This window comes from Tenrec ecaudatus, chromosome 10, assembly GCF_050624435.1.
Source record: "Tenrec ecaudatus isolate mTenEca1 chromosome 10, mTenEca1.hap1, whole genome shotgun sequence".
Taxonomy (NCBI): domain Eukaryota; kingdom Metazoa; phylum Chordata; class Mammalia; order Afrosoricida; family Tenrecidae; genus Tenrec; species Tenrec ecaudatus.
In genome coordinates this window covers 85,178,668-85,194,939 of record NC_134539.1, presented here as the reverse complement: position 1 = coordinate 85,194,939, position 16,272 = coordinate 85,178,668, and the positions used below count along the sequence as shown (strand labels likewise).

Below are 16,272 nucleotides of genomic sequence, written 5' to 3'. Positions count from 1 at the left end.
TTCTGCTTGAGCCCTGGCATGAGCTCCTTATTTCCTCCTCTCTCCCTGCTCCCCCTCCCTCATGAAGCCTTCATAATTTATAAATTATTATTTTGTCATATCTTACCCTGTCCAATGTCTCCCTTCACCCACTCTCTGTTGTCCGTGCCCCAGGGAGGAGGTCATATGTAGATCCCTGTAATCAGTTCCCACTCTCCACCCACTCTCTCCTCACCTTCCCAGTATTGCCACTCACACCTCTGGTCCTGAAGGGATCATCCACCCTCCATTCCCTCTATTTCCAGCTCCTCTCTGTACCAGTGTACATCCTCTGGTCTAGCCAGATTTGTAAAGTGGAATTGGGATCATGATAGTGGGGGGGAGGAAGCATTTAGGAGCTAGAGGAAAGTTGTATGTTTCATGGTTGCTACACTGCACCCTGACTGGCTTGCCTCCTCCCCGAGACCCTTCTGTAAGGGCATTTCCAGTGGCCTGCAAATGGGCTTTGGGTCTCCACTCTGCACTCCCCCCCTCATTCACTATGATTTGATTTTTTTGTTCTGATAATGCCTGGTGCTTGATCACTCCGACACCTCGTGATCACACAGGCTGGTGTACTTCTTCCATGTGGGCTTTGTTGCTTTTGAGCTAAATGGCCGCTTGTTTACTTTCAAGCCTTTAAGACCCCAGACGCTATCGTTTTGATAGCCAGGGACCATCAGCTTTCTTCACCACATTTACTTATTCATGTGCTTTGTCTTCAGTGGTTGGGTCAGGAAGGTGAGCATCATAGAATGCCAATTTAATAGAAGAAAGTATTCTTGCATTGAGGGAGTACTTGAGTGGAGGCCCAATGTCCATCTGCTACCTTAATACTAAACCTATAGATAGATGCACATAGATCTATTTCCCCATCCTCATATATAAATATATTTACATGTGTACATGCCTTTATTTAGACCTCTATAAATGCCCTTTGCCTCCTAGTGCTTTCCTCTATTTCCTTTGACTTTCCTCTAGCCCCACTATCATGCTCAGTCTTCATTTAGGTTTCAGTAATTCCTCTTGGTTACATTACCCTTGATCACACTCTATCAGGCCTCCTAAATGCTCCTAACCACTGATTTGGATCACTTGTTGCTCCCTTGACCCTGGGTTTGTTAAACACCACTACCTTTCCCCCCACATCCCTCTCTCCCATGTCCTTCCACATGTCCCTCCAGAACTGTTGGTCCCATTTTTTTCTCCTCCAGATTGTTTATCCAGCCTATCTTATTTAGACAGACCTGCAGAGATAATAACATGCACAAAAACAAGACAGAGCAAAACCAAGCAACAATATGCAACAAAACAACAACAACAAACCACGGACAAAAACAAAACACAACAAGAAAGAAAAGCTTGTAGTCAGTTCAAGGACTGTTTGTTGGCCTTTAGGAGTGTTTTCCAGTCCAGTCTGTTGGGGCACCACGCCCTGGCCCCAAAGTCCACCTTCAGCATTCCCTGGGGACCTTGCCGCTCCATTCCCTTGCTGTTCTGTTGCACCCCTTAGTGTTTTGCCTGGGTGTGGCGGGATCAGATCAGGTGCTAGTCCCACATTGTGTTTCCGGTGTTGTCCCCTGTAGGGCTATGGGTCAGTGAGGGGCGTCATGTGTCATAGTGGGGCTGGCCATGCGGTCCTCTCTGTTTTTAATTCTAAGTGACCAATGCCAGTCCACTTCAGCTCACTAATGTCTGGGGTATAAATTTTCATGTGTTCCATTTCACTTTTGATGTCCACATTTCCTACACTCAGGCTTTGTACACCCCACGTTCTAATTGTTAATGGACGTTTTCCGCGGTCTCCTCTTATTTGGACCCCTGCCACATTAGCCAATGAAGGTCCTGAGAGCTTTGGCACACGCACCTCATTAAGGGCCAGTCTCTTGTGAGGAAGCCACGCTTCCCAACTCATCTGCCTGGCGCCTTCTGGCAACACTGCTGCGACATGGTTTCCGCAGCTGCTTCCCCACAAGTGGCCTGGCTGTTCCTTCTCTCTCGTCGGCAGGTGGTCTGGAAGTTGCCCTGCGCCCTGTTCCCCTGGGTGATCCTGTTGGCATTGGAAATGCCAGTGGCATAGCTTCCGGCTTTACGGCAACACAGCAGCCACTCACCCCGCTCTGACGACAGACAGACGACGTGGCTTTTTGAAATGAGTGGTTGGTTCCGCCGTGTTATGGATTTAGGTGAAAGGTTCTCATGGGTAAAGTCTGCCCTATTCAAGGTTGGGGTTTCTTTCCACCATTGCACGACCAAAGACTGCGAAGGGCAGGCCCACTGCCCCCACCCTGAGAGCTGGCCCCGAGGCTTGAGTCCTGTAGGGCCCTGTGACCAGCCTTTGCATTCAGGATGGACTTGCCGGCTGCCTTTCCTGCGGACAGCAGGCTTGCCTGGGGCCTGGCTGCATCTGCCCAGCGGAGCCTTTCCTGCAGGGGTCAAAGACAGCCTGGCGCTTGTGTGTCACATCCACCTGTGGAGGGGCAGAGCTTGAAGGTCTGCAGGTGAGGGCGTGGGTGCGGGGGGTGTGGTGCTACTGATACCCCCTGAAGGAACCAGATTGCTGTCTCCTGGGTGTCTGGGAAGATGAACTGAGATAATTCACGTACGGAGGCGCTCTCCGCCCATTCCAGGCTGTGGGAGCTGCTCCGTGCCTGTCCCGAGTTGCCTTGGATCCGAGACTCCGTCCTGGAGGATATCCATTCTAACATCCATTCCTTTTTCTGGGAATAGCACCCCTGGTTTCTTTAAGAGGTCATCTCCCAGTCTTGGCCCAGGTGGCTAGGATGCAGTTGACTCTCCCAGCAGTCTCGCAGCTTCTGGATTGGTCCTGTGGCCCAATCCTGGCCTGTGAGATCACCCCACTTACCCGGACACAGATTGGTTCAAGGACAAAGCCAAATCCTTGACCACCCAGGACTGGGGCTGGAACTTCTGAGTCAGAGAAGCTGGGCCCCTCTGCTAAAGGGCGACCAGGCGCAGCTTGGTAAACCCATGGGACAGACAGGAAACCCAGAAATAGGACCAAACATGTAAAAATTAGTAGACGATAAAGAAAACATTTACAATTAGAGCAGAAATGGGGGCTTAGTCAATAACATCTGTGTTGCCATGTGGAGAAAAAGCTGTATCAATACCTTACCTGACATTACAGACACATCAGAGATTATGGGGGGAAATAAAAGCATACAAGAAACCTTAATCTTAATAAAAACACAACCCTTTTTTATTTAGAATGATTTCAGAGCTACCAAACAGTTGGAAAACTAGAACAGGGTGTTTTTCCGTCTGTGCAGTCCAGGATAGGTAACTATGTAGAGAGGGTAACCGGATTAATGGCCCCTCAGGGCTCTGGCAAGGGAGACTGGGGGGAATGGGGAGCCAATAACGACGAGAATGGAGAAAATGTCCCAAACTGATGGTGGTGGTGATTGTACAACTTGATGTGGTTGAACGATTGAATTACAGGATCTGTGAATGACGCCAGTCAAACTGTGGGGGGGGGGGGAAACAAAAATAGCCCCAAACCCCCAAAGAATGATTTATAAATTATCAAGGGGGCATGGGAGAGGGTGGGGAGGCAGGGGAAAAGGGGGAGCTGATGCCAGGGGCTCAAGTAGAAAGAAAACATTTTGAAAAAGATGATGACAGCATATGTAAGGATGTGTCTGACACAGTGGACAGATGTGTGGATTGTATAAGAGTTGTACGAGCCCCCAATAAAAGGATTTAAAAAAAATCAAAAAAACAAACAAACTACAAAATGTACAAAAAGATTTGCACAGAAGTTCCACAGAAAAGGGCATCCAAAGAACTCTTAACTAGATGAAACAGAATTCCGGCCTGTGCACAATAATAGAGATGTAAAATTAGAACAACACTGAGAATAATGTGCAGTTTTTATCTGAAAAGCCCCGGAGTTTATGGGGCGTTGGAGAAGGCAGGGGTCAACTGGCAGTCTCACATATTGGTTGTTTTTGTTTTTTAATCATTGTATTGGGGGCTTGTACAACTCTTATCACAGTGCACCCATCCATCCGTTGTATGTCAAGCATATTTGTACATTTGTTGCCCTCATCATTCCCGAAACATTTGCTTTCTACTTGAGCCCACATATTGGTTGTTAGCAAGGTAAAAATTGGTAACCTTTTCATGGAAAGCAACTCAACAGCATCCATCAAAGTCCCAAGCCCTTTGTGCTCTTTGACTTAGGATCCCCACTTCTGGGAACTGGTCCTATTTGCACATGTACACAGTAGGAATGTGTCTGTTATTCTTTGCTACACTGCTGGTAGTCCTGTGTCAGTCTGGGTAGACAGAGAAACAAATCCAGAGACACTCGTATGTGTATAAGAAAGAGCTTTCTATCAAAGAGTAATTAAAACATCCCAGCCCAGTCCAGATCAAGTCCATAAGTCCAATATTAGCCCATATGTCTGAGACCAATCTATCAAGTCCTCTTCAGACTCACGAAACACATGCAGTGACGCCAAATGCAGGACGATCCCAGGCCAGGGGGTGGGGAGTCTTGTGATCACAGTGGTGGGGGCATCTCTGCTCTGGCGTGGGTCTCCATGTGGCTTCTCCAGCTCCAGGGCTCTAGCACAGCTCCTGGTGTCTGTCATCAGGAATACGAAGCAGTGTCACCACCCTCCAGGGAGGAATATTGGAATCTGCAGGAGAAGGCCATGCCCACACGGAGGCCTCATTGGCTATGACCTGATTGACAGGCTAGACTCCACCCCTTCGCAAGTTGACAGTAGATTGTGTGACTGCCACGCATGGCGAGAGACTGGAGGTCTCTTAGGAGTCTATCAGCGGGTTATTGGTTAAGTCGGGATGCATCCACGTGATAGAACACGGCATAACCAGGAAAAAGCAAGCTTATGCACTGCTATGGGACCGTCTCCAAGACAGGCTAAGTGTCAAAAGCAAGATGCAGAACAGTGCGCACACACACACACACTCACGCTGTCTTTTACACAAATGATGTGCATGCTACACATTTTTGCAGCGCAATCCCTTTGTGAGTTCATTTTCTGAACCAGACGCACGGCGTGCATGGGTTCTGTATGTGTGGGTTTGCAATATGAGAAAGTACAACAGTCCTCTTCCACTTAGAGGAAAAGACAGAGCATCGTCCACGTGCCCGAGAGCATGGATACAGAACAGTTCTGGCGGGAGGCTGTGGGGAGAAAGGCTGGGGGGACTAGGAGGCAGGGTGGGGAAGACCTTCTATATCTTTCTGAGACTTTGAACCACATAAACCGGTTTCTAAGCAACATACAAACGAGATTTTTAGAGAATATGAGCCAGCAGCTGCTGGTGCTGGCTGTCTGTCTGAGAATGAGTCCAGTTAGAGGCAATCAGAGCTTAGAAATAGATCCCTGATGACATCATTTGAGCACCTGGATCCTGCGGTGCCTGAAGCTTAATTTCCAGTCATGTGAGTCATCAGCTTCTCCTCTTTGATTTCAATCTGTTTGAGTAGGGTTGACAAATGCCATGATCATGGGCACTAGTTACAGCAAGGATCATGCTGTATTAACGGCCTCGTTTCTGTAGCTCTGACGTCAGCAGGGTGCCTGGGCTGGGCCTGGCATCGCAAACCCAAAAAGTGGTTATCTCACAAGGGAAGTGAGCCCCAAGAAGAAAGCCATGGACACCATGCCGACAGGGAGCGCTGGGGCTAGAACCCAAGTCTCCTGGTGGCCAGTTGCTTCCATTCAATAAAACATATTGAGCTGACGTGACCGACTCTGGGCTTCGCTTCGTACTCAGTATAAAGGAGAAATAAGGCAGGTGTGAATGCCTCACCAAGACACACACACAAAATGAATAAAAGGAGCTTATTGGTCGCAGTGGGAGCCCTGGTGGCGCAGCGGTCACGCTCTGGGCTGCTGACGGAGACCACCAGCCACTCCTTGGCAGAGAGGCAGAAAGAGCTGCAGTCTTGGGGACACAGGCAGTTCTGCTCTATGCTTACGGCCACTCTGAGTCTGGATTGACTTGACAGTGGCGTTGGGTTTTCAATTCGTCAAAGTGGGTGGATTCTGACTCATGTTGGCCTCATGTGGACAGTGTGGAACTGTGTGCTCAGGAGGCCTTTCAGACGCAGCTGCCAGCGCTTTCCTCCCCAATGCCTCTGGCTGAGGTCAAACCTCCAGCCTTTCGGTTAGTAATCAAGCACTCACTGTTGGTTAAAAATTGGAAAACATCCCCAAAACGCCTCCTCGAAGGAACTTGAAGCAAACCCTGGTCAGACTGCTCGAGACCCCAGGAAGATGGGTCATGAGGATTTGTCTTCTCTCCCTTCCAAAACTGGACTGAAATGGAGAAAGAGGCTTTCCTCAGCAGAGACTAAGAGCCCCGAGAAGAGAGGGAGGAGAAAGCAAATTGAGCAAGGTTCTAGAGGCATGCAGAGCTGCGGCAGGCCCCAGGGAGTCAGCGCTCCCCACCTGGCTGAACACAGGGGGTGGGGTGGGAGTTTGTGCCCAAGGTGTTGAGACCCCTAGCGTTCCCTCCCAGGAAGGGGACCCCTGTCCTTCCCACCCCCCTTCTCTGGGCTCATTTTCAGGAAAGAATTTGGATTCTGGGTCCAGAGGAGACCAAGTGAAGAAGGGATGCTCTGGGCTGGAAATAAAAGCTCTCACCCTGCTGTGGACCCCCACCCCCACCCCAACCTGCCTCCCACCCCCACCCCAACCTGCCTCCCACCCCCACCCCAACCTGCCTCCCACCCCACCCCCACCCTGCCTCCCACCCCACCCCCACCCTGCCTCCCACCCCCCACCCTGCCTCAGGGAGAAGTGACAGAGAGTAAAGCAGATTGTTCTCACAAGAAACTGCCTGGTCCCCCACATGACTGATGAAGACAGACAGGTACATAAGCAAATGTGGTAAAGAGAGCTGATGGTCCTTGGCTATCAAAATATATAGTGTCTGTGGTCTTAAAGGTTCAAAAGTAAACAAGCGGCCATCTAGCTGGGAAGCAACAAAGCCCATGTGGAAGAAGCACACCAGCCTGTGTGACCAACAGGTGTCGAGGGAATCAGGTATCAGGCATCAAAGACCAAAAAAAATCATGTCGTTGTGAGTGAGGGGGAGTGCAGAGTGGAGACCGCAAGCCCATTTGTAGGCAACTGGACATCCCCTTATGGAAGGGTCTTGGGGAGGAGATGAGCCAGTCAGGATGCAGTGTAGGAATGATGGAACATACAACTTTCCTCTAGTTCCTGAATGCTTCCTTTCCCCCCACTATCATGAACCCAATTCTACCTTACAAATCTGGCTAGACCAGAGGATGGACACTGGTACAGATAGGAACTGGAAACACAGGGAATCCAGGACAGATGATCCCTTCAGGACCAGTGCTGAGAGTGGCGAAGGGGGGTGGGTGGAGGGAGGGTCTGGAGAGGGGGAACAGATTACAAGGATCTTCATATAACCTCCTCCCTGGGGGACGGACAACAGAAAAGTGGGTGAAGGGAGACGTTGGACAGTGTAAGATATGACAAAATAATAATTTATAAATTCCCAAGACTACATGAGGGAGGGGGTATTGGGGAGGAAGGGGAAAAATGAGGAGCTGATGCCAGGGGCTTAGGTGGAGAGCAGATATTTTGAGAATGATGAGGGAAATGAATGTACAAATGTACTTTACACAATTGATGTATGTATGTATTGTGATAAGAGTTGTATGAGCTCCTAATAAAATGATTTTAAAAAGAAAAAGGATTTTTTCTGTGTACTTTTGAATCCTCCTCGTATGGGCCCTGGTGGCTGAGTGGTTAGGCATTGGACTGCAACCTGCATATTCAGCAGTTTGAAACCACAAGCTGCTCCTCGGGAGAAAGACGGGGCTTTCTACTCCCATAAGGAGTCAAAGTCTCAGGCTAGAACGAAGAACACAGAATGGTACAGATAAGCGCTTTCGAGAAATGGAATTCAGGAAAGCTAACCCCCTCAGGAACAGTAGTAGGCCTATCGATATCATGACCGTAGGGAGATAGGGATGGGGAAGGGTGAAAAAGGGGGAACCCATCACAAGATTGGATACATAGCCCCCACTCCAAATGGGACGAATAACAGAAATGTGGGTGAAGGAAAAAAAAAGAGGACCTGATGCAGAGGGCTTAAGTGGAGAGCAAATGCTTTGAAAATGATTAGGGCAAAGAATGTATGGATGTGCTTTATACAATTGATGTATGTATATGCATGGATTGCGATAAGAGTTGTATGAGCCCCTAATAAAATGTTTTTAAAATGTGGGTGAAGGGAGACAATGGAGAGTGTAAGATATGAAATAATAATGACAATATAGAATTGATCAAGGATTCAAGAGGGTGGAAGGGTAGGGACAAGAAGAGGAGCTGATAGTAGGAAATGGTCACATATGCACAAATATGCTTGATACAGTTGATGTATGGAATGTTATAAGAACTTTAAGAACCCCCAATAAAGTGACTTAAAAAAAAAAAGGTAGAATCTTGTAAACCCACCGGGGCAGCTCTTACTGAGTTTTGCTGAGTCAGCAAATGCCAGCTACAGGTTCAACACTTGACCGCTCCAAGCCAAAAGGTTGGCGTGCCGTCCGAGGTGCCTCAGACACACATGGCACAGGCCTAGTGATCGCCTTCTGAAAGGCCACAGCCCTGCCATGAGCTGAAATCAACTTGACAGTCACTAACCAACCTCGCTGCCATGGAGTCCACTGTTGGGATAGCCCTGTGGGTTTCTGAGCCCGTGAATCTTAACAAGGAGAGCCTTGTTTTTCTCCCACAGAGCAGCTGGTGGTTTTGAACTGCTGATCTTGCAGTTAACGCCCAACATATAACCCACGATGCCACCCAAGTATAGCAACTAACATGATGGGATGGGCGGAAGGTACAGGCAGCATTGGAAGAAAAAGCCTGAAAAGATTGTTTTTAAAGCTCCAAACTCATTGCCACCGAGTCAATTCCGACGCATAGTGAACCTACAGGGCAGGGTAGGACTGCCCCTGTGGGTTTCTGAGTCTGTATGGGAGTAGAAAGCCGCCTCTCTCTCCCTGAGAGCATCTGGAAGTTTCAGGTTGATGACTGCAGTGAGCAACCCAACCTGTAACCACTATAACAATGGGGGGGGGGTAGGGGGTGTCATAAAGATTACAGTTGAAAAACAACACACAAACACATATGGAGTTCTACTGTGTAACATATGGGGTCCCATCCCAGTGAGCTGGAATGAATGAGTTTGGGGCTGACTGGGGGTTTCAGCTTTATATTTAAAGTCTTAATATTTCACACAGAGAATGCAGTCATATCATCTGTGTAGCTAATCAAGAACGAGCCCATCTAAAGGGTCTGGCACATAGCAGGTCCTCAGTGGGTAGCTTTTCTTCCTTCCAGGGAACCAGGGCTTGGCAGGCTACCTCAGCAGCCTCTGACCTTGAAGGCTCAGCCAGAGTACTGCTTTGAATGCCTGTGAAGGTGGTGGAGCTAGCATTCCCAAGAGCGGCTGCCTCTGCTCCTAATTACAAGCTGGTTGCCACACGAGGCCCCTGAAATTAATTATTAGTTCAGTCGGGTTTGACTCATGTGGGTGGGGCAAGATCATGAGTCAGGGTGGGAATGACCCAGCCTTCCATGCCAACTTGGAAGGCAGTTTGTGCTCCTAGGAGAGGGGGGGAAATCACGAGAAAACCGTTTTAGAGTGTTGTCTCCTGTGGCTGTATCAGACTCACAGGTGCTTGTTGTAGATGCCACCTGGGTCCCTCCCAGCCCTCGGCATGAACCTGGAGTGTGTGTGTGTGTGTGTGTGTGTTCTCACAACCACGAAGCAGGTTAATGTGGACACACTCATATCTCAGTTTTGCAAGTCCTTGACTTCCTTTTTGTCTTTACTCTCTTTGCTTGCAGGGCACCTCCTCCTATTCCAGGTGAACAACGGAATCATCTCACCCTGCCTTGTGCTGGCCTCCACCAGGGATCTCCATTTGGGGCATTCCCTAGGTGAGGTGGTGCCCGGAGGGGCCGCTCAGTGGGCGTTACTCCTGGGTCACCTCCTCTCCATGGGTCACACCTGCCCCCTGCTCCGTGGCCCCCTCCCTCAGTCCCCCTTTTCACTCTGTGGCAGGATTCTCCAGGAGGGGGCCGTCAGGAAATGACAAAAGGAGGAGCTCATGGCCTGGCCATGGCTCCCCAAATTTATCTGGGGCTCTGTTCCTCCCACATGCCCTGGGCTCAGCCTAGGGAAATGAGAGTCACTCCTAATCCCTGTCTAGAGTCCGGTCTGCTTGTGAGCTTGGCCTCCCCAGCTGGAGCGGAGGGTTAAGGAGTGGGGGGAAGGGGGAGGTTACATCTGTTTGCACCAGGCCTTCCAATCTTCCTGAGCCCCTAGCCTGACACTGAGCCTTTTGGACTTAAAAGCCGGGAATTTGGCATTTTTGATCTTGGGCTAGAAAGGAGAGAGGCTGCAGGGCCCCAAAGCAAGCAGCCCCAGCACGCCATGGAATGATCTGAGACCCCCTTGGAAAGAACTCTTTTCTGCTTTTCCTCATGGGCTAAGCTACCTCAGACCGCCTGTGTCCTATGCACAAGGGCCAGGGAGGTGGCTGCTGCCAGGAGGGGGGAGGGAACCAGAATGTCTTATCTTAGATCCGGCTGAGTCTCCACACCCTGCAGCTCCCTGCTCACTTACCTCCCCCAGACAGCTGTGAAATGACACCTCTGGTGACTGAGCAGATCCCCCTGCTTCTGCTGGGAAGACGGGTGCTCCAGTTATGGTGAGGTGCTCACACCCAGAGCTTCTTTCCCTGGCCTCCGGGATGCACCGGGCACCAGGGGCACTAACCTCTCCTAAAACGTCCCCCCACCCCGAGGCCGGACAGGCAGTCTCCTGTGTGCTTGTCCCCCTCCCCTCGGGATCCTGCCATGCCACGTGCCAGCCCGCTGAGGATGGACAGGGTGGGAGCCTGTTCAGCTGCTGGGTCTTTCCCCAGCAGGGTCCTCTCTTCCCTACATGTCCTCTCCCCCTGCCACACAAAGCTCCAGCCCACTACCATCTCTAGTCCCTTCCCACTCGCCCTCCAGATCCGGGGTAGTGCCTCCCCATGAGCCTGGCGTGGATCCTGAGCCAGGACAAGCTCTCCAGGGCTACCCCTTAGGAGGTGAAGCTGCTGAAAACCTGTGCAGTCCTTGTCCTCCTTAAGCACACACACACCCCTGCCCTTTGCCCAGGCCATGTCTGCGCGCTTTTCCCAGCTGACATTGCCTTAGTCGTTGGCCCAAGGGGCAGAGCTAGTCTGAAGTCAGGGGCAGCGACCACGGGGGTGGGGGTGGGGGGGGGGAGAGAAGGGGCAGTCATGCCCGGAGTCTGCTGGCCTTAGTGTGGCACTCCCCAGCGTCCCCTGCCAAGGCGCCCCCAGTCTGCATTCCCAAGTGAGCCCCTCTTTAGGCTGGGCGACAGGATGAGCCTGCGCGGCTTCTTACTCCAGGGCCCTCCTACCCAGACCTCCCCTGGGACATGCTCTACAGGAAGAAGGGGTGCAGACCACCTCACCCCACCCATCTCAGCAGCAGGCTCCCCGCCTCCCTCCGCATGGCCTTTGGGACTTGCCCATCTGGTGCCCACCCACTCCCAGCAGATTCCTAGCGATGAGGGGTGAAGGGCAGGCCCCCGGCCGTGGGACCGGCGCCCCGGTGGCGGGGTCGCGTGGGCTGGGGGTTCCGCGGAGGAAGGATGTGGCTTCGGGGGAGGTGTGAGCCCCCGCCCGGCGCGGCGGCGTGCGTGAGGCGTGGCACAGGCTGGGGCAGCAGTCGGGCTGGGGGCTCCCGGGGCCGAGAGCCGAGGGCGGGGGCGCGCGGGGCACGCCCGCCAGGCGCGCCCCCGCCGGCCCCGCCCCTCCCCGCAGGCCCCGCCCCCGCGGCCCCGCTCCCGCCGCGTCGCCCGCCGCGCCCCGCCCCCGCCCGCAGTGCCCGGATGTGGGTGACGCGCGGCCGCCATCTTCCCGTCCCCGGCAGCCAGTGCCAGTCGGAGCCAGCGCGAGCCGCCGCCGCCGCCGCCGCCACTGCCGCTGCCAAGTCCTCCGCCCGCGGCCTCCGCCATGTGAGTCGGCCGCCCGCCGCCGCCGCCGCCCGCGCGGGGCTGCCCGGCCCGGCCCGCCGCCCCGGGCGATGGGCAGCGGGGAGTGCCCGGGGCTCTGCCCGCGCCCCCCGCCCCCCGAAGCCGGGCCAGCGCCCGTGACTGCGCCGGGCGCCCTGGGCACCGTGCCTCCCGGGCTGCCCGCCGCGGACGGTGGCTGCAGGAGGGAGTGGACCCGGGTGTCCGCCCGCCCCGCCTTGCCCCGTCACCGCGGCCACCGGTCATTTCACGTCCATCCGGGACCGCGTCTGTAAAGTCGCCCTCACTTGACAGGCAGGGAAACTGAGGCCCGGAGGGGAAGGGGGCCTCGCTCAAGGTCACGCAGTTCCTCCGTGGCCAGGCGCGCCTGAGCCCGGGGCGCCCATCGGGTGGCCTCCCTCCCGGGAAGGTGCAAGGGAGGAGCGGTTGGATGGACAGGCGGCTGGGCGGAGCCCTGGCGGGGTGGCCCGGGGGGCCCAGACTCCTAACCAGTCCCGCCTCTCAGGTCTGCTACCGCTGCTACCGCGCCCCCTGCCGCCCCAGCTGGGGAGGGTGGCCCCCCTGCGCCCCCTCCAAACCTCACCAGTAACCGGAGACTGCAGCAGACCCAGGCCCAGGTGGATGAGGTGAGTTTGCGGGGTCCAAGCGAGGAGGGAGGGCCCTAGGGGCTGGCAAACAGTTGTGGGGACAAAGACGGGCCATGCCCACCTTTGTCACTGTGAACCTGCAAGGGCTCTGGCATGTTAAACACCTGTGTCAGCCTGGGGCAGGTGTGCTCTGGTGATGGGCTGGCTCCCTGAGTCCCCATAGATGGAGGGGCCGCTGGTATGTTATCTGGGGTGGGGGTGGGGGGTGTCTAGCTACTAGCATGTCCCTGATGTGTGCTCCTTGCCCGCCCTCAGGTGTGCTGGACACGTTCTGTGTGCCCGTAGCATGTTGTCCTGTTCCAAAAGGCGTGCCCTCCCTGAGGCAGCCCTCAGCACCCCCCTTCTTTGGCCCCTCCCTCAGGTGGTAGATATCATGAGGGTGAACGTGGACAAAGTCCTGGAGCGGGACCAGAAGCTCTCGGAGCTGGACGACCGCGCAGATGCGCTCCAGGCGGGGGCCTCCCAATTTGAAACAAGTGCAGCTAAGCTCAAGCGCAAATACTGGTGGAAAAATCTCAAGGTAAGGCTGGGGCCCAGCCGGAGGGCAGGCAGGCAGGAGGAGCAGTGGGTGCCTGGGAGCCAGAAGGCAGTCTGTCTCACTGACCACCCCCACCTTTGTCCCTAGATGATGATCATCCTGGGAGTGATTTGTGCTATCATCCTCATCATCATCATCGGTGAGTGGGGAGGGCCAGCCCCTTTTCTCAAGAGATTTCCCCTGCCGAGTCTGGTCTTTGAAGTTCCTTAACCTTGTTATTATTAGTCAGCAAAGAGCATAGATAGTTGCCAGTAGTACTTCCTGATTGGTCTAGATTCGACCCTCCACCCAGATGTTGTGCAGTTTGCACTCTGCCTGGCTCTGGGCAGTTTTTGGAAACAGGAGAGCTGGTAGACAGATGCCCACTGCTCTCCTGAAGACCCTTTGGGCCTGAAAACCAGGCTGGATCCCATGGACTCGGAGAGCAAGAGACCAGAGATGAGATGAGATGAGAAACCACCCATTCTACTGTTTGAGAACTTGTGGACTTGAGAGGCCTAGAGGACTAAGGGTCTGCAGCTCCAGAACCATGACTGTTGGGTTGCAGGGACCCCACAGCTGGCCTCTTCAGCTCTCTGCTTTGACAGATGGTGACCCTGGAGGCCCAGGGAGGAGAAAGGACATCAGCCAGTTGGGGTGTGGGGAGGATGGGGAGCAGGGCCAGGCCTGACACACTGCTTTCTCTCTCTTTCTCTCGCCCCACTCACACACCCTCTGCCTCCTCCTCTCTCCCTCTCTCCACAGTTTACTTCAGCACTTAAACCCTTGAGGAGCCTGTCCTGCCCAGAGAGGGGCCACTCCCCCCCCCCACCCCCAGCCGTTCCTCCACCTCTCAGCCATATCTTCCAGCCCCACCTGCCCTGGATCCGTGTGTGTGTCCGTCCCTGTGTGTGTGTGTGTGTGTGTGTATGTGTGTGTCCCTTTGTAAATAGCCAGCTGTTATTTATACATATATAATATTATATATATTTGGTCTGTTTGTAGTTTTATTACTAGAAGATTTTTTCCGGTTGTCCTTAACACACTCCTTCCTGAGGTTCCCCCTCCCCTTGGCCTTCCCCTCTCTTCCTGAGAAACCCCTAGTCCCTTCATTTGCATCTGCTATGCAATAGACCCTCTTCCTGGCTGATCCTCCCTCCTGCCCTGGCCTCCCACTCACCCTGAACCCCTGCCTAACCCTCCCCTTAAATCAAAAAGCACCTGTCCAGGCCTCCCTGGGTGCATTTCCTTTGCATTCAGTGGGAGGCTTTGAGACTGGCCCCAATTGGTCCTAAGAATCCCAGGGTCTTCTGGGAGTTTCCAGCATGTCGATTAGCATTCATTTGCATACTGACATCTCTTTGGGGTTCCTTTTTTTGTTTGTTCCATCACTCTTCACTTAAATTTTCACCCCGTGTTTTTGTTTTAACCAGGAGTCCCCATTGGTCCTTGTGGCACACTTTTATTTGCACGACATCACTTGCAGGTGGTGGGGAGCCCGGACTTTTGGGGAACCAGGCTGTCCTGGTCCCTCAGAATTGCCACCTCCTTGCCCACCTCATCCATCTAGTCCAGTTTGCCTCCCTTGCCCCCATTTTCCACAACTCCTGCCACCTCTTTTCCCTACTCCCCAGCTGGTGTGTAAGTGTATTAGAGTTCAGTGTGTTATGATGGACCAATAATTCTGCCACTCGGGGTCTCTCCCCACATTCCTGTGCCCCAGTTTTCATGTGGGGCGCTCAACTGACATTCCCATGGGGTCTCCCTCCCTCCCTGATTGACTCCTCCTCCCACCAGGAGATTGGGGGTGTGTGGCCACAATCTGATCTCTTTGGGAGGAGTGGCTACCAGTGTTGGGGGAGCTATCACTGCCTTGGGGAGGCATGGGGCAAGGCAGAGAACTCCCCCAGTTCATGCCTGAAACCCTCTAGCCCAACCCCTGCTGGGGGTCGGACTGAAAACCTTTCCTCTGGGAGGTTATGGCTCCCATCACTGCCCAGTTCCTCTGACTGCCCCCCTGAATTCAGGGCGGGAGTACTAGTCACTGCCAATGTGTATATGAGACTGGCTGGAAAATGGGGCCCCTGTCCTGGAGTCCAGAGAGTGGTCCCTTCTGTAGATGAAGTGGTAGATAGTCTTTTTAAATGGCACAATTCTAAGGGTCTGAGGGTGCAGTCCCTTAACCTGCCAATAGAGGGGACCCCCCAAAAACTCTTTCTCCCCCCCCCCACACTTGAGGTTTTCTGTGTGGTGGGGAACAGGGATATCTAAGCTGTGGTGTGAAAGGGTAGGGAGAGATGCTGGGGGTGGGGGCACTGTGTCTAGACCCCCCATATTATCCCAGTGTCCCCTGCCCCCTCTCCCCCCATCCTGTGCCCCCAATTCTGTGGCGCATCCAGATTGTGAAAATGTACAATAAATGTGTGATGAGTAATCAGGTGGTGTCTGCTCAAGATTTTTGCTTAACCAGGGTAGGGTTTGGGATCCACAGGTATAACATGGAAGACTGAGAAAAAGGACTGAGCTTTGCAGGAACGCAGGCCTGACCTTGGGCAGTGCAAAGTGTGGTTCCTGAAGTAGCCACTGGGTGGGGCACTAGGAATGTGTAATTGGGAAGAAGTGTTCCTGACAGCAGCTTGCTGTGAACCCTCCCGCCCCGAAGGCTGGCTGTCCACCTCCCCATCTGCCTGGAACATGCTTCCCCAATTGAGCCCCAGGTGCTCTGCAGCCACTCTTGGGACCACTCAAGTAGACTACCAGCTTATTTGATGAGTTCATGGTTTGTAGCTAGTCCCAGGCCAGCACCCAGCTCCAAACCAAACCCGGCCATTCCAGTCAATTCTGACTCATCATGACTCTAGAGTGCAGAATAGAACTAACTGCTCCACAGGATTTTCAACACTGTATCTTTAGGAAACAGTGCCTCTTGGAGCACCTAGTGCAGTGGTTCCTCATGTGACCACCAACCATAAAGTTATTTTCATTGCTACT

At 53.3% G+C, this 16,272-nt stretch overlaps 1 protein-coding gene across 1 annotated transcript; it reads left to right on the top strand.

Annotated features, from left to right (window-relative positions):
* The first annotated feature begins 11,965 nt into the window (after nucleotides 1-11,965).
* On the top strand, nucleotides 11,966-15,715 carry VAMP2 (vesicle associated membrane protein 2). The gene is made up of 5 exons (XM_075560901.1): nucleotides 11,966-12,102; nucleotides 12,623-12,743; nucleotides 13,126-13,284; nucleotides 13,390-13,441; nucleotides 14,047-15,715. Coding segments are annotated over exons 1-5 (351 nt in total). The 5' UTR covers nucleotides 11,966-12,100; the 3' UTR covers nucleotides 14,064-15,715.
* Nucleotides 15,716-16,272: the final 557 nt, after the last annotated feature.

What these genes read in the sequence shown, in the direction of transcription:
- VAMP2 (XM_075560901.1), top strand. An exon ending in CCCAGGCCCAGGTGGATGAG is followed by an intron (nt 12,744 to 13,125) that starts GTGAGTTTGCGG and finishes CCCCTCCCTCAG; the next exon opens with GTGGTAGATATCATGAGGGT. An exon ending in ACTGGTGGAAAAATCTCAAG is followed by an intron (nt 13,285 to 13,389) that starts GTAAGGCTGGGG and finishes CTTTGTCCCTAG; the next exon opens with ATGATGATCATCCTGGGAGT.